We start from the raw sequence: 26,976 nt of genomic DNA, 5'->3' as shown, positions 1-26,976 counted from the left end.
TTTACGGCTGCGCTCGGGACAACGCTAATCAGTAATTATTCCTATTTTTGCTACCTTGAGGTATTCGCCTAAACATTGAGCTAATACTTGCACATGAGAGCTGCTTCGCATGGAAGGAATCTAGTTAAACGTACGAAATAGTATGGGCTGCCAGTGATGCTGTTCAGCGCAGTCTATCGCAGAATAGAAAGTATATCAATGATATTTATATGCGCCTACACTATGAATGTTTTTTTTTTCAGGGGATCGAACCTTATTAACTGGATGTGGCTAAAGTTCTTCATTCTGCTAGCACCACTGCTGCCAATGGAGGATCCTACGCTAGCCGGGTTCTTCCCACTGGTGGCCTGGTACCACAGGCGTGCAGAAGTGCCGCATAGGGACATTCTCTGCATGAAGATCGTTGAGCATTACTTCAGAGACACTTTGGATCTAGTTCTCAGAAAAGATGAATACTTAAAAAATACGGCCGAAACGGTAAGGATTTGCTAATGCTACGCGAAAATACTCTCACCATATGTGTGCTATCTGTCTGAATTGGTCGGACGGCGTTTGTAGATAGGATGTTTTGCACGTCAGCCCCTCATGACGGAGTGAGAAAATCACAATTCTTGTATCATAAATTAGAATTCCCTTACAGACGACGACCGGGATACACGTCCTGTGTTGTTGTCTTTGCCCTTGTCTGTAACGTCATTCCTTTTATTGCAAATCAGTTCAACTGTTTATTTCAAACAAGAATTAGTTGTTAAGGAGGTGACAGAAAGGTGAAGGTAGCAGAGAAACTTTCACCAATTTTTCACTCAGCTCAGTGCAGTAAGCAGTTTTATTTAGAATTAAAACACATTCATCCATAAGAATAGCACACAGAAACAAAAACGAATACTGCTTAAGCACAGATGATTAAAGTTGCTGAAAATTGAAGAAAGCCAACATAAGGAATCAGTATGGCTAAAAAGCATTCTACATAAATATTATATTGCCGCGAATATTTGTACTATTTGTTCATTGTTCAAAGCTGCCGGAACACCGCTTTATCGCTTTGTTTGTGATGCAAGATGCTATCAGATTTATGTCGATTGATCGGATGCAGGAGGATCTAATTCTACATTGTTTCAGAAAGCTGTAGTAACTTTGCACGCAATATGTCGAAAGTTCGCTATCGGCTTTAAATTGAGCATGGCCGAGAACGGCGAGCATTCTCTTCGACGACCACCGAGCACGCCTGCTGCTACGCCGTCGCCGAGTGATTCTTCAGTCCATTGTGGGCGCAAGCCCGCCAAATAAAGGTTTGTTTAGAATAGATTTTAGGTTTTGATTACAATATATTTCCGGCTCTCCAGACTGCACTCACCAATATGTGACATCTGGCGGAGCTGCTAACGGATCTCCCTGTCGCCCTCACCCTCTGATAGCCACCAAAGCAGCCTAACCAGATAACGAGAAAGCCCCAGAAGCCATCCCAGCTCAAGACGAAGCGCGAAGCAGCCATCGTCTCCAGGAGCGTTCACGTGAATACGGACTACTACCGGACAGCACGCGAGCAAAGGACACCTCCACGCCGATGTCAGCCAAGGCTACGGCACCAGCCCCCATTATTTTCCACCAGCACCGACAGCCACCCACGTTCAACAGTTGACCAGGCGAGGATCCTGAAGAATGGCTGCAACACTCTGACCGTGTTGCCGTATTCAAAGTAAGCCATGTTTTCATGTCCCTGGAAGGACCGGCAAGAATTTGGTTCGAAAACCACGACGCTTCTCTACCGACGTGGGGATCATTCAAGTGGGAGTTCATGGATGCATTCACAAGTATCGTCAGGAAAGAAAGAGCTCAGCTCCTTCTACAGTCGCGCATCGAGCACGCCAATGAGACATTGACCGCATACGTAAAAGATATCAAGCGCCTATTTGAACCTGTTAATCCTGACATGACAGAAGAGAAGGCGGAGCCTTTGATGCGTGGTTCTAAAAAGGCATTTTTCGTTGCACTGTCCCGCAATGCACCGAAGATTATCACTGAATTCACCAGCGATGCAGCCACCACTGAGAATACATTGGAAGCACTAGACAGCCATTTCCCTCGACAGCACAAAGCGACCCAAAAACAATCTCGGATGACAGAGCATTTGGAGGCAATGTGCGGGAAGTCATCCGAGAAATTGTACAGGAAGAGCTGCTTCTCCTGTTACGATCTTCCAAACAACCTCAAGTAGCGACCCTCGAAGAAGTCGTCCATGCACTTCGTTCCCTGTCAACAACGCCTCCAGCTGAACCTCTATCCTTAACCTATGCCGCTGCAGTACATAGTCATCAGCCCCAACGACACACCCTCAGTCCGCCTCTTCTACGTGAACCAGCTGTTCCCGAACGCCGCCGTTCGCGCAACCGACGAACGGCGCTAAAACCCCAAGTAATGCGACGCGTGGAGGACTTCCGACAACAGCCGACTGTGCTTTCATTGCGGTGAAGCCCGCAATATTCTTCGTCACTTCCCGTACCGCCGTATCGGTCTTCGTGATTTCGCACCACGACCACGCTTCGGCCAACGTTCGCAAGATATCGACAAGTACCTGCGTTGGGAAGAACCTGCGCCGAGAGAAGGAAACGCCGTCTGTTTTCTGTTCAAGGCTGAGGCTAACTATTCGTCAACCGAGCCCCTTGCCATCATCTGGGCTGCGTCGAAATTCCACCCCTACCTGTACTGACGACCATTCACGTTGGTCAGCGATCAAGACGCACTGTGCTGGCTTGCCTAGTAATTACACTTTCGGCCGCCTCACTCGATCCAGCCTCTGCCTCTATGAGTTTGATATCACCGTCGTTAACAAGAAGCGCACAAGCACTCTGCTGCCGACTGCCTATCGCGAGCCCCTGGAGATGCGTCGTCGCAGGACAACTATGTGGACAGCTTCCCGGGACCGATCTACTTCAGCTCTTTTGCGCAGCAGCAACGCTTGCACACCGACCAAAACAGCCTCATTGATTACTTTGACGACCACTGACGACCGCCGAACACGCTTGTTGCTATTCAGTTGTTTGTGGGCGCAAGTCAGCCTAATAAAATTTCGTTTAGAAGTTCTTTTCGCTCGCTTCCGGCACGCCGTACTGCCGTCAATACTGCATGACATCTGGTTGATGTACTCCACCGTTGACCTGCACTGCTGCCTAAGATGAAAGGCGACGCTTTACCATCACCGCTGGTTCTTCAACAGCCACGTGATGCACCTTTATTCAGTGGTATACCCCACAAAGGCGCCGAGGAATTTTGACCAGTTTGAGCGTGTGGCGACATTCAACCGATGGTACTACCAAGCAAAGCTACGGCACGTCTTTTTTAATGACCCAGTTGAAAGCTGGAACGAGAATCACGAGGCTTCGCTGCGAACTTGGAAGGAATTTAGGAAGGTACATAGTCGTCAAGGAAAAGGCCAAATTACTGTGGGAGACACCTATCCAACAGCCAAATGAGAACACCCCTGTGTACGTCGATGACATGTGCCGTCTGTTCCGACGCGCTGACCCTCACATGACAGAGGAGAAGAAATTATCGCTGGATTTATTCGAAGCCCTCCCAAAGGTGTTGCAGAGTTCACAACAGACGCGTCTACGATCTATAAGACATCTGGGCCAGGCAGTTGGACCGGAAGCCATCAGGCTTCTCTATGGGCCATGCGGACACCTCAATGACCACCCATGAGAGCCAGCAGGTCATCATCCGCGAGATCGTTCCTGAATACCTACGATTACTGCTGCCATCCTCCTTACAGCCGCAAACAGAGGCTCCATGGACGAGTTACGCTAAGTGCACCAGGCACTTGGCACCACGATTCCAACAACCACAAAACCGCATGCCTTGACATATTCCCCCGCACCACGCAATCCTGCGCCCCGACGAGGCAACCCAAGCCCTCATTGACTGGAGGCTTCCCTTCGCCGTCCATCAAACGGTTTGCGTCGCCTGGACGCTGCTATTAAACCGCTCTTCGTAGAAGGTCCCCGAGCCACCGGGGGCACAACCAATGCAAACATTTAGGTGAGGTTGCTCACCAGCGAAACGGTGAAGATCTTTCACCGAGCACGCAGCGTGAAGACGCTTCCCGCTTTACGAGCGACACAACACTTATAAGGAAATGCGACGAGTGGAGGACTCCCTACAACCGCTCACTGTGCTTCAATTGTGGTTATGCTGGCGACATGCTTCGTCACTACTCATACAGACGCATCGGCGTGCGCGGTTTCGCCATCCAAGCCCCACGACCGCTCCCCGCTATGCCGCTAAGACGCTGCGCCCGCTATTCCGTATGAAGAATCCGCACCCGCTACCCTGATGCCACACACAAGGACAACCTCGACCACGACGCGAACCACCTTAAAAACGACGCCGCCACCCAGAAAACCTACGACAACACACCCTACCCATGATTCGCATGCGTGACGAAGCCGTGACCAGACGACGAGGACGACGTGCAACGCAGGAGCCAGGACATCCGACTTAGATGTGGCAATCGATGACCGGAAACTTACCGCTCTTGTCGACACGGGCGCCGTTTATTCGGTGATAATGGAACATTCACCACGCATTTCAGGAAATTCACGACCGCCTGCCACGGCCCACAAATTCGCACCGCCGGAGGCCACCTCAATAGGCTCTCGACGAAATGCACAGCGCGAGTCACCGTCAAGGGACATACCTATCATGCGAACTTCGTAGTACTACCGCTATGTTCCCGTGACGTGATACTCGGCATAGATTAGCTTAAAAAGTATCAGGCGATCCTCGACATAGGTACCAAGCTCATCACGGTTTCGACGGACGAAACCATTCCTTCAATGACGACCATAGACAAGCATGGTGCCCTGAGATTTCTGAATGAAGAAATGAGCCTCCCAGCCAGATCACGCGTCATGGTCACCGTAGGTGCCACGGATGCCAAGAACATGGAAGCTCGCATCGAGGCGAGCACAGCGCTACTTCTAGGGCGAGGAATCGACATCGCAAGAGGCATTTATTTATTTTTTATTTATTTATTTATTTATTTTATTTATTTATTTATTTATTTATTCCTCAAAGGTCAACGAGGGACATTACATGAGGGGTGGGCTGAGAAGACAGCATGAATACAGATGATGCTCGAGGGCGGTTTTGAATCTGCTGTAGTCAATGATGGTTGCCACTTTGGAGGGAAGGTCATTCCAGTCTCGGGCTGTTATCAGGAAAAAACACTGGTGATATGTTTCGTTGGGGGCTTTCACAGGGTAGACAGCGTTAGGGTGAAAATTACAGGAAATACGATGAACGCGTGCGATAGGAATAACTTCTTGATTAAAAGTATGAAAAAATTTGATATAAGGAAAGACGAGCGATCTTGCGGCGAGAGGCCAATGTGTGGAGATTAAGCTGAAACTTTAGATTGGAAACGGTAGTGTGGTATGAAAAATTAGAACAAACGGATCTTTCAACGCGATTCTGGACTGATTTGAGTGTGTCAATCAGGTTAGCAAAGTTAGAATCAAAGGCGTCGCATGCAAACTCTAATTTCGAACGTACAAATATTAAGTAAGCAAGCCATTTTATGGAAAGCGGTGCTAAGGCAAGGTTATGGCGCAGGCACCGTAAAACGTGATTAGCTTAATTTGTTACATGAACGTGCTGCGACCAGGTTAGATTTTTACTTAATACTCTACTGATTTAATGGGAAGGTTGATAATTCTATAAATTGCATCCTGGTGGTTGCGCCGGCGGTGGAATGAAAGAAGGAAAGTTTTAGAAGGATTTAATGATATTAGCCAGGTTTTGCACCACTCTTGTACGCGTAGCAGGTCTTCTCGGAGGATGATAATGTCGGACTGGTTGATTATTGGGCGATAGATGACACAATCGTTAGCAAATAGCCGTACGTTAGAAGTGATGTTAGAGGGCAAATCATTTATATACATAAGAAATAGAAAGGCGCCAGAACAGATCCTCGCGGAGCGCCAGACAGAACTGGACAAAGTGATGACGAATGAGAATTAACGTGAACGAATTGACAGCGGTTCCTTAAGAAAGCACGGATCGAATCCAGAACCAAAGGATGAAGGCTTAGTCATGAAAGTTTAAGAATGAGGCGTGCATGAGGGACTTTATCAAACGCTTTTTCAAACTCTATGAATATGGCATCCGTAGGAATGTATTGATCTAGACATGCATGTATGTCATTAAGAGAGCTAGTTGTGTATCACAGGAACGATCTTTGCGGAAGCAATGTTGATTAGGATGAAAAAAGTTATGCTATGATATAAACTTGGCAGTATGGGAATATATTACATGTTTCATGATTTTACATCAAACACTTGTTAACGAGATAGGTCTGTAATTAAGTGGTGATGACCGGTTATTCTTTTTGTAGACTGGAATGACCTTCCCGATCCGCCAATCGCGTGGTAGTGAGGACGAAGAAAGCAACTGCTGAAAAATCAGAGATCATATGACACTACAAATTGCTTTAGTATTTTTCAGGATTTTCGGGTTGATTCCGTCAACACCAGCAGATAATGAATTTGGTAATGATTCTATGATTTTTAATATTCCACTCGGCTCAAAGTTAATGTTTGCCATAGAAGAATCATTAAGACAGTGGACTTCAGGGAGGTTATCGAGAGGTTAATCACTAAATATAGAGCAAAACAGATCATTTAGGATATTTGGAACATCTAAATGAGAATATTTAAGTCCAGAATGATCAGTTAACGAAATTGCGCTAGACTTAGAAGCGGTAAAAATTTGCCAGAAGCGCTTTGGGTTATTATGCAGCCTATTAGTGAAGGTGTTAAAAAGATGTTACCCTTAGCTTTGGCCACTTCGGGGTCATAGTTAGCGGAGGTAGTGAAATATTTGTTCCAAGCGTGCGCCATGTTAGTAGCTTTAGCTGCACGCAATAAATGTTTTTTGTTGTTTAATCTTTTTAGTGTTTATTATTCTATTGGGAACTAGGTCGCTCTCTTACTGCGATAGTAGGAATGTGTATACTGATAAGGCGTTGCATTTCGGACTTGAAAAGTAACCAGTTTGATTCCAGTGAACAAACTTGAAAATCAGGTGTAAAGTTGTCGAGGAAAGCAGCGAGGTATTAAAACTGTTGTAAGCACCTTTCATATATAAGATAAGTGTTTTCTTTTTGATATTCTGTAGATGATATGAGAAAGTAGCATGAATAGCCATGTGATCACTAAGCCCTTGTAGATAAGTTATAGGGGCAAAACTACCAGGCTGGAATGTCAGCGTAAGGTCGAAAATGTTAGCAGAATGATTTGTTATCCTAGGTGATCTATTATTATTTGTTCTAATCCAAAAGTAAGGGAGGTCTGCACAAATTCGCTATCAAGATTATTTTTTGAGAGAGTTGATGCAAGATCAGATCAAATTATAGAACGAAAATTGAAGTCACCGAACAATAATATTGGAGTGTTTGGATAGAGGATTGATAATCTGTTCAAAGCGTCATGAAGCAGAGCACAAAATGAGAGTCATGGTTAGGAGGCCGATAACAAACTTCGATCAAACTCGAGGGTAAGATTGATCGCAGCAAAGCCAGACCATTTCCAAAGGGCTTGAAGTGTTTACCTGCGAATAATGTAACGAGCAATCAGTGGCTATTAGGACTCACCCAAATCGCAAGTCTCTGTGATATGAATGAAAACCATGAATGTTAGGAAGAGAGGGTAATATTTCGACGTCGTAGACAGCAGATGTAAGCCATGTTTCGGATAATAAATCAACATTACCAGAACATGATTCAACTAAACTGCTTAAAGCGTCACGTTTGGGAACGACAATGCGCATGTTAGTAAAGAGGAAAGACAATTGAAAACGGGGAGTTTGTTTTGGACCGTGTTCCAGATGAAGTGATTGCTAGGTATTCTGTTCAACTATGGCGTTACTGACGTGATTGAAAGTGTACGTTTTGTTTCCGGATGTAATTCTGTCATGTCTTATTTTAAAAGTGAGTCCCGGACTTTTACCATAATCATAAAAGCGCTTCAGTGCAAGACGTGTATTTGGTGAATAGTCCTCGAACACACTGTAACCAGTATCTTTAAATTTGCTGCATACGGATAAAACCTGGTCTTTATCTTGAAAGTGAGCGAATGCGACAATGATAGGGCGCTTTTTTCCAGAACGAAATGAGCAAAGGCTATGGGCGCGTTCAATGCTTCGAGGTTCAATGGAAAGATTTAGATACTGGTCATAGTGATCCATAATTTTTTTTTAAATCTTGCCAGGACTCATTAGTTGCATCTTCCCTGGCCGTAAAAAAACTAGGTTGTTTCTTCGTCCTCGATCTTCCGTATTGTCCAACCGGGCAGTCATTTTTGCAATTTCAGCCTTGAATTCGACTGTTGTGGACTTAACATGTTCAACTTCCAATTTTATCGAAGAGAAGGAAGCGCAATCTGTTTCGATTTTTGAGAGGCGGTTGTTCACTTCAGTGAAGTTTTTCTCATGGTCAGATAGTGATACTCTTATAGATTTCAGCTCTGCAAGCAAATTATACTGTCCGGTCTTGAAAATCCCACAAGAGCATTCAGATACAATGTCACATGCGCACCGTGGGCTCGGCAGCACGAATAGAAAGCGATTGCCTGTGCGTTTAGCATATAGGGAATGGCAATTGTTCACCTGCACAAGCAAGACAGGAAAATTCCACCAGTAAGTGTGGCCCATCGTTTCGGTGCGCCGCGGCCGCCGAAGGGCGCATTGCTGGAAACGGGCTTTATGATGGCGTTCTGGGGTGATAACATGGTCACGAGGCAGGTTTCCAGGTTTCGTGTTGGTAGCCAGGGCGATCCATCGAGGCGGAGGGGGCGTAACTACGCACGCGAGGATGCGCGTTCTGCAGATGCGTTGGGTGCGAGGCAATAGCGGTCAACCCAGGAGTGCACCGATGTCCTACAGTGATGGTTCAGGTCTGGTAGATCGGTACGGCAGCAGAGTTCGAAGAAGGGCTTCGGGACGTGGCATGGCTCGTGGCGTTGAACCTCGAGACCAATGCACCACAGGCCTAGGAGCTGCACAAGCAAGACAAGAGAATTCCACCGGTAAGAGTGGCCCATCGTTTAGGTGCTGCCGAGCCCACTGAAGGGCGCATTGCTGGAAACGGGCTTTATGATGGCGTTCTGGGGTGATAACATGGTCAGGAGGCAGGTTTCCCGGCTTCGTTCGTGTGGGTAGCCAGGGCGTTCCATCGAGGCGGAGGGGGCGTAACTGCGCACGCGGGGATGGGCGTTCGGCAGATGCGTTGGGTGCGAGGGAACAGCGCTCATCTCAGGAGTGCGCCGATGTCCTGCAGTGATGGTTCAGGGCTGGTAGATCGGTACGGTAGCAGATTGCGAAGAAGGGCGTCGGGACGTGGCATGTCTCGTGGGGTTGAACCTTGAGGTCAGTGCACCAAGGCCTAGCAGCTGCACAAGCAAGACAGAAAAATTCCACCGGCAAATGTAACCAATCGTTTCGGTGCCGGCGAGCCCACTGGAGGGCGCATTGCTAGAAACGGGCTTTATGATGGCGCTTTGAGGGGATGATAACATGGTCACGAGGCAGGTTTGGTAGCCAGGGCGATCTATCGAGGCGGAGGGTGCGTAACTGCGCACGCGGGGATGCGCGTTCGGCAGATGCGTTGGGTGCGAGGCAACAGCGGTCATCCCAGGATGCACCGATGTCCTACAGTGATTGTTCAGGGCTGGTAGATCGGTAAAGCAGCAGAGTTCGAAGAAGGGTGTCGGGACATGGCATGGGTCGTGGGGTTGAACCTGGCGTTCAAAGCACCTCAGGCCTAGGAGCTGCACAAGCAAGACAGGAAAATTTCACCGGTAAGTGTGGCCCATGATTTCGGTGCCGCTGAGCCCACTGAGGGTAGCATTGCTGGAAACGGGCTTTATGGTGGCGTTCTGAGAGGGTGAGAACATGGTCACGAGGCAGGTTTCCCTTCCCGGTTTCGTGTTGGTAGCCAGGCCGATCCGTCGATGCGGATGGGGCGTAACTGCGGACGCAGGGATGCGCGGGGATGCACATTTCCGCAACGGACAAGCTGAAGCGCTGCTGAAGAACATCAGCGAAAAACACCGCACGTTAACATAGCAACGACGGTTGCTTACCTCGACCAAAAATCTGACGTTTGCGACGCTTTCACTCTCTCAGGTCTAGTCCCAGAAGATTCACCTACAGAAGATCACAAGCAAGTTTTCCCCATAAACCCAGCCCTGCCCCGCAAAAGATCCTCGGAGGATTTCTGATCGCGGTGCGTCGACAGTGCTGCGTCGGACAGCAGAGCGTTGCGCCTGCTAGCCCAGCGTAGCGCGTGTGCGCGCGTGCGAAGCGTGTGTGCGAGGCGACGGCGACAAAGAGCATAGCGAGCACGAGGAGCGAAGAGCTGACTTATCAGGAAACCGAGGTGTAAAGGAAGACAGCATAGCGGAGATCGGATCATTCAATTATGGAGGTGGCAGCCTTCGGACGTTGCGTCCGTGCTGTCGTGGACCTGCCTTGGATCACGTACGCAAGCAGCCGGCGTTCCTTGCACGCGTGGAGGTGGCAGCCGATGGACTGAGGATCCGTGCTGCCGAACGACTCTCTTGGATAGCCTGCATTAAGCCTCCGCCATTTTGTGACGCCGTCGATGGGATCTGGCTACGATTCTCCTGCTGCTGCCAAGTTCCTCCGGCGGTTGACTGGAGACCACCGGCCTGTCCCTGTGTTCCTATTCGCTCCAAATACCACCTGGGCCCCTTCTGTCGCTTCCTTCGACGCAGCGCCAGCGACGCGTCGCACTACAACTACACGCGTCCGCCCTGTCTGCAAGGCACCCCGCTGCACCTGGGACGCTCAGTACCTTGTGAACTCATTCCTTTATTCTGTAGTGTTGTACGCGTGTTTATTTGTTTTCGTTTCCGCATCTTATTAGCCCTTTTCCTTTAAATTATAAATACGGCTTCGGTTTGTTTTGTTTGATCTCTTTGTTCAATTGTTTTCTTGTTCGAACCTGCACGTGATAGCGTTCTCCTTCAGAAATTCGGTGACGCGCTACCAATTCGCGACAGCAAGACAGGATCATCAATCTGCTTCGAAGCAAGAGCGAGTGCTTCTCGTCATCGCTGAAGGTCCGGCAAACGCTGGTTGCAGAGCATCGCATTATACCCGACTAGCACGTCCGACCTCTCCGCCAGAGCCCCTATTTTGTGCCGCCGCGAGAAAGACAAGCCATCGGGGACCCGGTGGAAGGAATGATTCGCGACAACGTCATGCAGCCTTCGAAAAGTCCCTTTGCGGTACCGCCTGTTACATTGGTAGTCAAAAAGAGAGACGATGCACTTTTATTCTGCGTTTATTACCACCGCTTAAAAAACATAAAGAAGTAGAGCGTCTACCCCCTCCGTCGCATCACCTACACACTTTAAAGACTGTGAAAGTATAATTTTAGTTCATAAGAAAGGAGACGCCAAGAACTTGAAAAATTACAGACCGATCAGCTTACTGTCGTTGCCTACAAGGTATTTACTAAGGAAATTGTAGTAGAGTCAGGGCAACCTTACACTTTAATAAAATAAATAATCAGGCAGGCATTCGTAAAGGATATTCTACAATAGATCACATTCACATCATCACTCAGATAATAAAGAAATGCTCAGAATATAACAAATCCTCATAATATAGGCTTCATTGATTGCGACAAAGCATTTGACTCAGTGGAAAGCTCAGCAGTCAAACAGGTATTGCGGAATCAGGGTGTAGACGAGCCTTATGTGAAAATAGTGGAAAATATCTATAGCAAGTGCATAGCTACCATAGTCCTCCATAACGTCAGCAATAAAATTCCAATAAAGGAGGGCGTCAGGCAAGGAGATACGATCTCGCCAATACTATTCACCGCCTGTTTACAGGAGGTATTCCAAGATCTAAATTGGGAACAGTTGGGGATAAGGATTAATGGAGAAAAACCTAAATAATCTGCGATTCGCTGATGCCATTGCCTTGCCGAGTCACTCAGGAGATGAACTGCAAATCATGATCAATGAGTTAGACAGAGCAGTACGGTGGGTCTAAAAGATGAACTGCAAATCATGATCAATGAGTTAGACAGAGCAGTACGGTGGGTCTAAAAATTAGCATGCAGAAAACCAACGTAATGTCCAACAGTCTAGTAACTGATCAGCAGTTCACAATTGGCAACGAGGTGCTGGAAGTGGCAAGGTAATACTTAGGGCAGACAGTGATAGCTGATCCGGATCATGAGAGGGAAATAACTAGAAGGATATGTATGGGGTGGAGCGCATATGGCAGGTTCTCTCAGATCATGAACAGCAGGTTACCAATATCCCTCAAGAGAAAAGCGTACAACAGCTTTATCTTATCGGTACTCACCTACTGGGCAGAAACGTGGGGGCTAACGAAAAGGGTTCAGCTTAACGACAGTACAGCGAGCCATGGAAAGGAAAATGGTAGGTGTAACGTTAAGAGACCAAAAGCAGGCCGAGTAGCTGAGTGAACAAACGCGTGGTAACGACATCCTAGTCGCAATCAAGAAGATATGGGCTTGGGCAGGGCATGTCCTGCGAACGCAAGATAACCGCTGGTCCTTAAGGGTAACGGAGTGGATTCCAAGAGAATGCAAGCGTAGCAGGGGGCGGCAGAAGCTTAGGTGGGCGGATGAGATTGGGAAGTTTGCTGGCATAGGGAGGGCGCAGCTGGCAAAGGACATGGTTATTAGGAGAGGGAGCGGCCTTTTCCCTGCAGTGGGTGTAGTCAGGCTGATGATGATGATGATGATGATGGATCTCAAGAGGGGCTCCTGGTAAACTATGGTCTTCGAAAGAGATTGCAAGGAGACCGGATTCATTACTGTGGACGGCCTCTTCGAGTTCAAGGCAATAGCATTTCGCCTCTGTTCCGCACCAGCGACGGTTCAGGGAGATGTGGATACTGTGCTGGCAAATCTCAAGAAACAAATTTATCTAGTATAATTTTATGACATCCATGTCTTCGCCTCATGCTTTGAAAACCATCTAAAAACGCTTGGAACAGTATTAGAAGCAATCAAATCGTCCGGACTAACCTTCAAAGCATAGAATTGTCGCTTTGCATATGAGGAGCTGCTGTTTCGAGGCCAAATCGTTAGCAAGGAGGGAGTACGCCCAGACCCGCAGAAATCAGCTGCTATTGGAGTGTTTCCAACGCCGGCCGATAAGAAAGTTGTGCGCAGATTCTTCACACTGTGCGCCTATTACCGACGATTTGTCAAGAACCTTTCGCGAAGCGCCGAGCCTCTGACACAACTCACGAAGGCAGACGTGCCACTTAAATTCGAAGCGCCGCAAGCAGAACCCTTCAAGGAATTTCTGATTCGTTTACAGTCCCCACTCATCCTGGGTTATTTTGATGAAAATGCCAATACTGAAGTTTATACCGACGCAAGGAGCGTGGTCCTAGGCGCCGTCCTCGTTCGGAAAAGCCCCTGCCTAGAAAGTCATCGAATACGCTGGACGTTTCCTGTCCTTATGGGAAACGGAGTGGATTCCAAGAGAAGCAAGCATAGCAGGGGGCGGCAGAAGGTTATGTAGGTGGGTGAGATTTTGAGGTTTGCAGGCATAGGTTGGGCGCAGCCGGCAAAGGACAGGGTTAATTGGAGAGACATGAGAGAGGGCTTTGCCCTGCCGTGGGTGTAGTCAGGCTGATGATAGCGATTCGACAACGGCAGAGTTCCTTTCCATCATATGGGCTACGTCGAAATTCTACCCACATTTGTACAGACGCCCCTAAATGTGGTTAGTGATCACCCCGCACTTTGCTAGCTTGCCAGCTTGAAAGACTCCTCCGGATGCCTCTCTCGATAGAGACTGCCTCCAGGAGTTTTACGTCACCGTCGTTTACAAGACCGGACGCAAACACTCAAAAGCCTTTGAAGAACCACGTTGCGCAATCGAAGAGACAAGAAAAGGCCAACAAGACGGAAAGAGCGCAAACTATCAACTGAGTTTATTTGTGTGAAGGTGCCTTATATATGCAGAATCACTGCAAAAGGACAAGGGGAAAGAGAGAGGGGGGGGGGGGGGCTGGTAAAGCCAGTCATCTCGTGATCAGCATGTGCGCAGAAATTTCTTCTTTCTTATAAAATTTGACAGAAGTGTCGCTTATACATTTTTCGCCGTTTTCTTTTATGTGGTAGGCCTCCAAAAGCTCAGGCGCTGTTTTGTTTTTACTTCTTCCCAGAATTTTTGTCTTCTTAAGCAGAGGCTCGCATCCACTGCAGGCAAGGCAATGAGCGGGCAGATTCGCTCTTTGTTTATTTCGAATCGATCGGGCATGTTCCCCTGCGCGTTCATTCGCGCAAAAATTCTAGGGTAAAGTAAAAACAACACTACACGTCAGCTTTTAGAGGCCTACCACATAAAGGAAAACGGCGATAAATGTATAAGTGACACTTCTGTCAGATTGTATAAGAAGGGGAAGAATTTTCTGCGCGCATGTTGTTGATCAGGTGACGACTGCTTTACCAACCCCCCTCCTCCTCTCGTTCCCCTTGTCCTTTTGCTTAGACTCTGCATATATAAGGCACCTTCACACAAATAAACTCAGTTGAGAGTTCGCGCTCTTTCCGTCTTCTTGGCCTTTTCCTGTGTTTGTCTCTTTCGAATGCGCAACGTGTCTTCAAAGCAATGCTCCAACTAGCCTAACAAGAAGTACTTCTAAACAAACTCATACGCCGATTGCCTCTCACGAGCCCCTGAAGATATATCGACGCCGGTCGACGATGAGGACGCCTTCCTGGGGCCCATGAACTTCAGCTCTTTTGCACGGCAAGAACGCTCGGACCCCGACTTAAAACGCCTCAACGAGTACTTGGAACGAAAGGTTGCTCCACTCTTCGTCTCGTTCAAGTGGAATCTCTCTTCTTTTTGTGTACAGAATGATGTCCTTGTGAAGAACTTCGCAGCGAAGTAAAGAGCCTACCTCTTTGTTGTGCCTGCAAGTCTGCGCGACGAAGTTCTACAGACGTCTCAGGACGAGCCGACAGCTTGAGATCTCCGGTTTTCTCGCATCCTCCGCCACATTCAAGGCAACTTACCGGCCGCGACCCTCTGACGAGGTCGTACATTAAGTGAAAACCTGCCGAGATTGTCAGCACCGAAAGTCTCCTACCACTCAACTAGCCGGATTTCTGCACCCTAAAATACCCCCTTCAAGACTCTTCCAGCAGATCGGCATGGACCTGTTTGGGCCTTTCCCGTAGTCAACGTCTGGAAATAAGCGGATCATAGCTATCGACTCCCTAACCCGCTGCGCCAAATCAAAAGCCCTACCGAATAGAACAGCGGCAGAAGTCGGCAAGTTTTTCGTGAGTACATGCTTCTGCGACACGGCGCCCCGTCTGATCATCAAGGACAAAAATTCTTATTTCTTAAATTGTTTGTTTATTAATTTCTTTGTTTTATTTTAATTTTTGTCTGTTTCTTTAGGAGAGACTTGGGGTAAGTTTGTTGTTTCTTTTGATTTTGTATGGGCAAGATATCACTTACATTTACTAATATTCGGTACTTTTCTACTCTTTCGTCTCCTTTGTCTTCTCACCACGTTCTCCTGCCTTTTCCTATCCCATCTCCCACTCATCGTTCTCACCAATAAACCAATAATATTGGGCGTTCTTGCGGAGATATTTCATCCCTTTGTGCTCTCTGCGCCCATAGGACGCCGTTTAAGTTGCCGTGAACACAATATTTTTTCAATTGACTTTTTCTACAAAATTAATTTTTTGGCCGCTTGTACCCTGTTAATTCATTTTTATTGGTTTAAGCCTGTTGATGATTAGCAAGTGCAGGCTTTTCTTATTCCACTTTTTTTTTCTTTTCTGATTTTAGATTGTAATGAGACTCCGATTGGGGCTTAATCATCAGTCATGACGGACATAAGTTAGGCTGGGGCAATCAAGAAAGACTGAAAATAAAAGCCCGGACGTATAGTAAGTTGAGGCAACTAATTGAATAAGAATAATGGCCTCTCCGCCAAAAACCCCAGACAGGGAAACAGCCTTCACGGCGGAACTAACGCAAGCCATCCTGTGTTACAGCCAAACCAGCCACCGGAGGACAATTGCATATAACCCGCTGACCAACGGACTGACCGAGGGCGTGAACAAAACCGTCGCCGATATGCTCGCCATGTTTGCCGATGCCGAACACAAGACCTGGGACGTCATCCTGCCTTACGCTGTCTTCGCCTAGAAGTTCAAGTTCACTATCGGCTTTTGTATTGAGCACCGCCGAGAGCGGCTGGAATTCTGTTCGTCGACTGCCGTGCTATGTCGCTGCCGAGTCATTCAGTTCTTAGGCACGTCCATGCAGGGAAGCCACGAGCACGCTAGAAGCCATGCTGCCTAACGTTACCGAAGAAGATAACGTCGAGGTTGCCGCCTACCTTCAGCGTGTATAATCCTGAAGACTTGCCCGATTACGGACTTATGACCAGTAGCAAACCGACGCCGGACGCTACAACCTACGAAGACGCAACGAGGAATATCAGCCGGGAGACCGAGCCTGTGTATGGGCTCCCAATTGCCACCGCGTGTTGAGTAAAAAGCTTTTGCGCCTCCATTTCGGGCCGTACAAGGTATTTCGTAGGTTAGGTGAACTGGACTATGAAGTCGTCCCTGAAGAAATGTCTGCATCGCAACGACGCCGCGTACGACCAGAATTTTCGCTCACAGCGCAACACGAACGGGACACAAGACGAAGGACTAACACAAACAGGGCCTGTTTGTGCTAGTCCTTCGTCTTGTGTCCCGTTCGTGTTGTGCTGTGAGCGAAAATGAACACTTACCAACTCGCCCAAATTTCCGCCTTGCTGTACGACCAGAAGTTTTCCATGTCGTCCGATTAAAGCCCTATTACGCCCTATTATTGCGCTGTGATTCCGCACTCGGTGTTTATTTTTGCACAATCCGTTTTGTTTGTTTCTAGCCACCTTATTTGTTTCAAAATATTGCGTCTATGCTTCTATGAGAGAGGAGTAATGTCGCGAATATTTGTAGCGTTTGTTCATTCTCAAAAGCTGCCGGCATGCCACGTCATCGCTTTGTTTGCGATGCAAGACGCGATCAGATTTGTCTCCGTTGATCGAAAACATGTGGAGCAGATCCTACGTTGTCCCAGAACGTTATAAGTTACCACGCCGTATCTCGAAAGTTCACTATCAGCTTTATATTGAGCACGGCCGAGAGCAGCGGGGATTCTGTTCGACGACCGCCGAGCACGATTGTTGTTACGCCGCCGCCATGTGATTCAGTCCATTGTGAGCCCAAGTCACCCCAAATAAAGAGTTTGGATTGGAAACCCTTTTCGCTCTCTTCCTGTGCGCCGGACATCCGTCACTGCTACGTGCCTATATCGCGAATAAAAAAAGAAAGGAACGGCAGGTTTAACCAAAGAGAGACACCAAAGTGGATTTCTGTTACCCAAAGGGAGAAATATATGGCTCATTTTGGTTGTAGGAAGCAGCATTTTGCAGGGCAAGGGGAAGAAGCCGGTAATCCTTTTCCTAAATGTCCGCATAAAAGCACTGTCCTCAGTTGTTTCTACCATCAGGGTATTTAAAATGCAAGCAAACCAACTATACCAAATTTGCGCTCTGGCGGCGGTTCTTGTCTCCTGAACGATTTTGAGCAGTGGCGAATCGGCGACAGGCTGGAGAAGAGGAGGGCAATTAAAAATTCGGTTAGGCTCTTGCAGCTTATTTATTGCGAGATTCGTCTCACTTTTAGAGGAAAATGGTTGTCTCAAATATTTTTAGGTGTAAGTTAGCTTGCTGCGTCCTGTCCGTAGTGTACAGAAAGACCAACCGGATTGCAAATTTCGGCAGACACTTGACTGCTTACGCATCATGACTACGCCTGCATGACTACGCCTACTTTGCACAAACTGTCTACACCTTACATTACGTTAGTTGTAAAGTGCTGAGTCATGTTACATTGACGAATAATATGCTGAGTCATACGTCATGACTACGACTACGCATCGTAACTACGCTACTTGTAAAGTAGCGTTACAAGTGCTGATTTATGCTACTTTGTAGAATGATTTAATCACGAGTCATTACGTACTACGCGTCATGACTGAACGTACAATGTACAAACTCTATACACCTTATATTGCGTTACTCCTTAGGTACTCAGTCATGATACGTTGTAGAATAACTGAGGCCTGACTATGACTATGAGACGTGACTTTCATGAGTCAGAGTAGGTTAATTTACATTGTTCATGACTATACATGTTCGCTTACATGTGTTGTGACATCGTATATGGGCTTTGTCTTCCTCCGAATTCGTGCCTAGACGGCGCACGTCGGCTGTTGCGCTAATGGGACGCTTTCGCTATTATAAGGATGAACAATGACGGACGTTTAATTTACCTGTGAAAAAGAAGCAATAAATCAATAATCACCCCCAAACGCAGTCGCCCAGGTGGCTTCCCCTCTGCGGTGGAACTGCAGCACGGTTGTTATAGCACCGGCCTGCTCCTCAGATGCGCTATCCCGAGCCGAAGAGACGTGCACCAATAGCGGTCACGTAACCAGCGTCGCCTCATGGCGCTCGCCGCGTTAACTGGACGTCCAGTGCGTCCGCGTCAGCCCCGCCGCACAACAGACGTAAAACAGGGAGCGTTGTAAGAATAGCACCGCCGGCCAGTCAACTCTTGCTTTTCTGCGGATTTCAACACATTGAAAGCCTTGACGCCCCTGCTGCATCACCGCAGCTACGTTTAGTTTCAAGTGCTTTCAGGTTGGGCTGATTATCAATTACGAGCTACACCGGCGACGGTAATCACGTTTTCTAAATTCTAAAAAACTGATATGGCTATTACCAACAACCAACTACAAATCTCTAACTACCACCAGGCGCAGGATAAATTTTGACTAGCGCATACCAGTGCTGCCAGATCTGTGCATCCGTAGAATGTCTTGAGTGTGCCAGATTGCACAATGAGCCCGCAAGATGCGGGGATACCTGCCGCATTAGGATTATAACAGCGCGCGCTGCTATCCGTTATGCGGCATAGAGCGATTGCAGTAACAGCTATGACACTATTCGGCGCTCACCACACACGACCACGCCACTAAGACTGCTCATTGCCGGCGGTGGAGGAGCAGCACATGTGGGGATGATGCGAAGGCTTCCGCGGCGAAGGCGAACCTGTCGCGGTACTGCGTCGTGGCAGACATCTCGCAGAGCCCGTAAAGTAAAGCTATGTTGAATCGGTCTGGAACTATGCAGCGGCGAGGAGAACTCTGCAGAAGCTTTTGAGAGGGAGAAAGCTTCAATTCCCCTGCTAGTCTGATTCGACTGGGAAGAGTAGGAACGGCTACAGGTAGATACCCATCTTTACACGCACACGTGATGGCACGCACACGTGATGATGCGCTGCAGATTCATCTGGTTCTTTATTCTGATTTACGGAACAATAGTGCTGGTGCAGCCCCCGAGTCTTTCCGCTGCATTTCGAAATGGACGCAACAATGCGTAAACATTCCGTAATTTAATTATTTTTTTCTCATTAGCTTTCCTGCAGGCATTGTTGACCTTATCATGCACCTCCAGAGAACGGTTGGGTCATTGGCACAGTGGTATCGTCGCACCGCCAGGCATTCGCGAAGAGCTTTCCGCAGCTCAAATCGTATCCACAATGATACCATCAGACATTTTCGATAAAGCTTGCCCTTGGGTTATCCTTGAACTCTGGTGTTGCACGAAAATGTTTTTCTTTTGGCACTTCTCTGTGTGCGCCTTGCGCTTTTTCTAGTTTTGTCGCCTTTTATCTTAAGACAATGCTGTTTTTTGCGCTCTCTCTGTGAAAACTTATTGCCTTCATGTTCTTTGTGTGCATGTCAGGCTCTTTATTCCTTCCAGTGTTCGTGTACTGTCAATTGTTGTCTCTTGCTGTTCTCTGCTTGGCCCTCAGGCTGCACTATCTTGTATATAAATAAGTAAAGAAGCTCACCCAAGAATACCTGCAGTTTCCGTCACACGCACAGCATGTGACTTCCACTGCGAACATTTCGGGGTGCGCAGTGCTCGAAAGATACTGCCGCTCTTACAGTTGCCTTCATGACCAGAATCTGACCGCGTGAGCGGGAGACCAACTGCCAACGTGCGGTAGAGGACTAACTCCTGGCTTTGGGCAAGGAGTCAGGCTTCTTATACGACCTCTAGCTCTCGCCCTTTCTTCCCCTTTTCCCGTAAGGACTAGGAGCCATCTAAGCAGGTAAATATGTATAGCGACGGTATTTAATCGTATCATGCACACTTCAAGCCAACGGACGTGCAGCGTCGAAAACTGTCCAAACAGCTCGAAATATCTAGGCAATAGGACGCTCTCGCGCGTTTTGCCGCTTCACTTTATTGCCGGACGGCGTGCATTCAACGCTGACGTAATACTAATACTACGGTGGCACTAAGAAATAAGAAGTAGAAAAAAAGTGTGCCGGCCCATGTCACTAAGTTTAATGGAATACTAAGTGGAAAAATAAAAAAAATAGGAATAAAAAGAAATATGCATACCAGAAAAAAATATGTCTACGGTTAGAGCCCAAGCAGTTGGAACGGCTGGGAAACAGTGGTTTTATAATGAAGTAAATAAGTTGTTTTTTTTTCCTGGGATTTCCTAGCCAATTAATATTAGGAGATACAAGCATGAGAAGCCCGCATTACAGTATGTTCCCTCCTGGTGGGCAGACGAGGAAGAATTTAGAGAATACGGACGGAAAATCATAGCTGACAATCTTCGATCTTGCTTCCGGCTCTTGCGGCATTTGTGATATATGACCGGAAGCTCATCGAGAAAAGGAAATTTAAGAAAATAATAAGTGCCCTCTTTTCCCCTGTAATGATAGGTGCTATTAATGCTAGGTTGTGGCTGGGAATTATCTGGCTGCAAGTTTTGAGTGCTGCTTGAGTCACTGCATATGTGGGTCCTTGTAATTTTTTGGGAGTGGCTTGAAGCTACGGTTAGGATATAAAATTATCCCAAGGTGGTCTGAGTTTGGAGGTAGCTTTCGTTGATAAATGTGGCCATTTTCTAGTGTTCTGTTTGTTCCGAAAAGGAGCATATTTTATTGATTTATTTTTAATTACGGTGTTGCATATTGTGCTGATAGTCATCTCTTAAACGGTTTGAGATAGACTTCGGATGAACTAGATAGGTTAGGACAGTGCTTGTATCAATGTTCTGGGGAATTTTTACAGTTATAGGAGTAAACCACACCGCTTGCTGTTAAGGATGGTCACAGCAGCAACGTATCGCGGTGTGTGCCGTACCTTGAGCTGGAGGAGCTAGTTCTGACGTTACGAATTTCAATTGCCAGCTATCGGCGGTAGCCCGAGCCGCTATGTCGCCGGGGCCAAGGGCACAAGTGTTTAAGAGTTGACGGTGTTCGCCCGTAGTTCTTCGCCCCTGATAGTTGTGTTTTATGGTAAAAAAACACAAGAAATCGCAGTTCTAAACATTTTTGAAAACGACTTAAGGAAATGCTTAAAATAAAAATTTAAACACGGAGTACAAAAGATTCACGAGTTGTAACAAACTCTGCCTGGCTGCATTGTCACTCACATATCGCGCTCTGTCTACAGTGTTTAACTCATTCTGGTTGTCTTTTGTTGCAGATGAAGGCTGCTTTGGATAAACTAAACGGCGAACTGCAGGCGGCTGGAGCGAAAGGCGTCGCGATGAATCTGATCCTCGCGCAGCTTCATCAGGCAAAGGAAACGTTCTCTGCTGAATTTTGGAAGCAAGGCAAATACGACGACGCCGTCAAAAAGTTTGTAAGCATTGGCCCTGCAACGGCAGGGCTATCAAGCATCTTTTTTTGGAGGGGCAAAATGGTAGTGAAGGCAACACTTAGCGACAACACAGGCGGAGGAGCTGGCCAGAACAGACTGCCTTAACCTCCCCTTGGACGCAGTTGGAATAATGTCAAGGAATAATGAAAAGGAATAATGTCGAGAACTGGTTTCGGAAATTAGGGCAAAAATAGGGACGACGTGGGCATGTAATGATGCCGATGAAGTGAGCTCCTTTTCAGGCGTCTATAAATTGCGAGCAGTCATTCTTATCCCAATGTGCGCCTTCGGCAGATAAGGGCGCCCTTCGAGCGCTTTCCGAGCCCTCAAGACAGAAAACAAAAGGGACCACGAGCCGTGGTCTACTCGCCCAAGCCAGGTTCCCCCACCCCGATCTGTGCTTTCACTAAAGCCAGAGGGTGTTTAGCGGCTTCCTTCAAGGTACTTCGTCACAACAGGTGCCTATTCGAGGTTTTCAGACTCAAAAAAGTTAAATAATTAATTGAACTGAGAACACACATTTGCCATAGTCGGTTGCTGATGACACCATGATTCATGGTACAAGCGAGAAGAGACAACAACGCAGGTGTCTCCTATTTTTCTGTTCTCCGTTGCTTTGCGCCGGAACTTTATTTAACTCGTAGTGAAGACAGCGGCTTCTGTATAATACAGATATTTGAAAACATGTGCACTGCATTTTATTGCTATCGCCCGCTATCACTATGCCTCAGTATAGGATGAAGAGCGAACATGGGGCGTGGCGGCGTTCCAGCGTATGGCCGGAGCATACAAGTACGAGTCCTTTTAATATGAAAAGGAACAAAATTTGAGCATTCAGTGACATATCCGTAATTTTGTGTGAGGAGCTCACTTAACTTTAGAAATAGCGTTTTAACTCTTCGTTTCATCCAAACCGATAGCTGTGTTTGGTGTTAAAAGGACCTGCACAAGCGTGGGATGGAACCGCTCCAGAATTATTTCACCGGTCCAGCTGATAGAAATTTGAAAAGAACGCTAAGACCACCTCTGCTCCACAGCCGTCATATGTGACGCGGTTGCCGTTCTTTGCAACGGTACATCCGGTCGACGCCACGGCCGTCTTCTGACAGGCCCAATTGCAAGGGCTTAAGCCTACGCCTAAGATATGGTGCCCTGAAAAAGGTGTTTTTCTCTAGCTGGATGACGACAGCCCTAAAAGTTGGACAGCACTCCAAAAAAAGTACCTACCTTTCTCAGCAAATGTTTTAATTTATCCATAGAATCCACGGATATTGTGTCTGCTGTTAGGCTTGGTCTCTTCTTATCGGACAAAAATAGGCCAATAGTTCTAAAGCTCACAGGTTTCAAAGATAAGTGGCTACTAGCCATCAGTAGGAAAGCAAATACGCACGAGACTAATTAGGTGTGAGAATGCGAAAGCGTTACTGTCGCCTGTGCGCTGGCGCCCACTCACAGGCACACCATCCACACCCGCACACACGTATATGACAGTACTCAGAACTCTGTACGACGAATGGCTGGATAGCATTGTGGATGCAAAGATTTGTTTTTGTGCAAAGGGAATTGCGCAGTAACTCTCTCACATCTGCATGGACACATCAACCGCACCTTAAGGAAACACGTTGTGATGACCCCCATAATGCGCAGGTCCACACGGGACGGAGAGGCAAAGAGACACCGTATGGCTCAGTTTAAACAAACAGGTATATTCAATAATTACACATGATTAAGATTATACATCAGAGGCTGGGGCGTCCGAGCTTACGTGCCGACGACTTCATGGGGGCGATGGAGTGGCTCCGGAGTTGGGCTCGAGCGGTTGCTGGCAGAAGCTGCACGCCGTCGGGCTTCGGCGCTGAAGGCCCTCTTGGCGGACGATGTCGTCCTGAGCGTCCTTCTTCCGTACTGCTTCTCGATTTTAATATCCTCTTCTCCACACTCCCTAGGGTGAGGACGCCCACGCCGGAGGGGAAGGAGGGGGGGCTAGGGCTTTCACTTGGGCGCACAAACATACCACCGCACTTATTGTCTCGCCCCCCTCACGTGTTGAGTCCGAGGGAAAGAATGTTGTCTTCGAGGTAGCGCATAGCGTCGGCTGTGGTAAGGCGCGCTCTGGCCCGCTGGCAGTTCCCGCGGGTCACCGGCCTCCATTCTCCATCCATCAACTGACACTCGCTCCTCAAGGTAAGGCGCGCTCTGGCCCGCTGACAGTTCCCTTGTCCTGGAATGTGCTCGGGAGAGCCGCCTTTGGAACCGCCACGCCAATTGGGGAGGATAAAGCCTGTATCCCCGCGGCGGCGGCGGCGGGTTCGGTTGCGTCCGGTTGGGATTAAACCCCTTCGTTCTGGTTGTCACTCTCAACGAGCATGGCTGGGTAATTGATGATGCCTGTCATCTGGGTCTCCGTTTACGCCGCGCCGTCGAACGGGGAACCTCGTAGCACACACAAGGAATGTACCTCGTAGCACACAAGAAATGTCACACTCGCTCACCCTCCAGAAGAATGTTCTCCGAACATTTGAGTCCCTGCAGCTCCCCTTGTCTTTCTGAATTGCCTCGCACAGTACGTCCGACAAAACACTTTTCGCTGCACTCAACACCACTGCACAACACCAAATGCCTCCGCTGTCATAACTGGCGTCTCCAGGGGCAGCACTGATCTTCTTTTACAGATAAACATGAAACTCAGCACCCAAGCCTCTCCTTTCTAGTCCAAACTGGACGAAATAAATTTACCACAGTTACAAAGGAGCTCCCACTTCTAGCACGATCACGGCACAGACAAAAATATAGATAACGAAAGGAAGTAGGGCAGGTTCTGCATGCGCTCCGCATGCTCTCCTGTGAAGGTGTTACTTAATGACAGAAAGGTTTAACTACTAACTCCGATAACTTAACACATACGCATATAGCAATGTTATGAGCTGCGGCATTACACAATTCTGACCAGTTTACAACTCCGCTCTGTTTACACCATTAGTCCGACTTAGCTTTCCGATTTCGCAGCGGATATCGGCCTTCATGAGTCATACTAAGTAAGTCTGTGACCCTTTGTCTGCTTTGGGACTCGCGAGGGCTCGTGGCAGGAGCCTCTCCTGGCGTTATCTGCGCGGCAACCTCGCGCGCTTCTTCTTCTAGCAATGCATGAAGTAAATCCGGTGGCATTCTGGCCGTCACCTCTGGCGCCTGCCGAACAAATGCAGGAGAGGGCGTTTCTTGCGAACTATCTGCGCGCTCCGCTTCACTTCTGTCCCCATCAAAATCCGCGCTTTCCCTTTCCTCATTTCGTGAATACTGAACCGGTGCCGACTTGAGGCGATTTGCGTGTATCCTTATCAAGCGCCGGTTCACGTCTCGGACTCTGAAGTTTACCGGAGAAAGCTTCTCGACAACCTCGCACGGTCCTCTCCACTTCGTCTGGAACTTACGAGCTAGCCCAATCTGCCTTTGGCAGTTTTCAATGTACACGCTGTCTTCCACATTAAACGGCGCGTCTCTAGAACTGCGATCGTGCACCTCCTTCCTGCGCTTCGCCGCTTTCTTTAAGGCCTCCTTTGCGATGTCCCTCGCCACTTGCAAGCGCGATTCTAGCTCCACCTTATAGTCGTCCAGTGAAGCGTATGGGACACGACGGGGGCCCTCTGGCACTTCACTAGGCTGGTCCGGGTCTCGGCCGTAGAGAAGAAAGAATGGCGATTCGCCCGTGCTCTCGTGTGCTGCGGAATTGTAGGCAAACATTGCATACGGGAGCCACAAGTCCCAGTCCCGCTGGTCGCGCGAAACAAAATGCGACAGGAACCCGGCCACGGTTTGGTTCAGTCGCTCCACCGCGCCGTTGCAAGCCGGATGGTACGGTGTTGTCTGCTTCTTAGCGATCTTAAGCAGCTCGCAAACTCTCCTCATTAGCTGCGACACGAAGTTCGTTCCCCGATCTGTCAAGAGTTGCCTCGGGGGTCCATGTCGGAGCACGATCTGTTCGACAAATGCTCTTGCAACCGTGTCTGCCTTCTGATCTGGGAGTGCTACCGCTTCCGCGTATTTTGAAAGGTGATCGACAAATACTAAAATGTACTTGTTTCCGGAAGTGGTCGTGGGCAATGGGCCCATTATGTCCATACCTGTCCGCTCGAAGGGAGCCGAAACCTCAGAGAACGGCTGAATTGGAGCTGGTCTTCGTCCCTTGGGTGTTTTTCTTTCGAGACAGGAATGACACTTCGCACAGTAGTCTCTAACATCCTGTCGCATGCCACTCCAAAAGTACAAACGCTCCACACGCCTGCGTGTCTTCGCTACGCCAAAATGACCGGCGCATGGCGCATCGTGAAACGCGCGAAGAACCCTTTCTGTTCACGACCGATGTATGACGACTCTCTCCCAAGCGGTTTTCTCTGGTCTCCCTTTCCTGGTTGGCCTCGTGCGCCGACACAGGGTGCCGTCTTTGTCAATGAAATAACCTAGCTGTTCGGGGTGAGACGGTGCGCCCTCTAAGCTTTCGATTATTCGCTTCAGGTCAGGATCTTTGCACTGCTCTGTGCGTAATTCGGCGGGGTCGACTACGGGGACAAACTCATCTATAGCTGCCACGTCAGCTGTGCGGCTGAGTGCATCAGCATTCAGATGTGTCTTTCCTGACTTGTGCTCAACTTCAAAGCAGTATTCCTGCAGGTGTAGATTCCATCTAGCGAGTCGCGAGCTAGGGTCCCTGACACTCATCACCCATTTAAGAGGATGGCAGTCTGTGACTAGCTTGAATTTGCGGCCGTAAAGGTTGCATCTGAAGTGCTTTACTGCCCAGACAACGGCGAGGCACTCCTTTTCCGTAGCTCCGTACTTTTGCTCTGTGGGGCTCAGCTGTCGGCTAGCAAAAGCAACGGGATGTTCTTTGCCCTCGATAATCTGAGATAGCACGGCACCAACTGCGAACTTTGACGCATCTGTGGCCATAACGAAGGGCAAATTAAAATCCGGGTGGCGCAACAGCGGTGCACTCATTAGCTTCCTTTTCAGGGCCCCAAAAGCATTCTCCGCGTTTTCGTCCCAGCGAAAGGCGACATTTTTGGCTGTTAAGGCGGTGAGCGGCTTAGCGAGCTTGGCGAACTCCTCTATGTGCCTTCG

At 48.2% G+C, this 26,976-nt stretch overlaps 1 protein-coding gene across 1 annotated transcript in view; it reads left to right on the top strand.

The window, feature by feature from the left end:
* Window positions 1-26,976, top strand: part of LOC144119413 (uncharacterized) — a 599,791-nt gene that overhangs the window by 404,660 nt on the left and 168,155 nt on the right. The window contains exons 11-12 of the mRNA XM_077652039.1: window positions 243-477; window positions 21,685-21,843. Coding sequence (XP_077508165.1) covers window positions 243-477; window positions 21,685-21,843 — 394 coding nt within the window. The remainder of the gene's footprint in view (window positions 1-242; window positions 478-21,684; window positions 21,844-26,976) is intronic.

The sequence above is a fragment of the Amblyomma americanum genome, chromosome 2, assembly GCF_052857255.1.
Source record: "Amblyomma americanum isolate KBUSLIRL-KWMA chromosome 2, ASM5285725v1, whole genome shotgun sequence".
NCBI lineage: Eukaryota > Metazoa > Arthropoda > Arachnida > Ixodida > Ixodidae > Amblyomma > Amblyomma americanum.
This window is presented reverse-complemented; position numbering and strand designations above follow the sequence as displayed.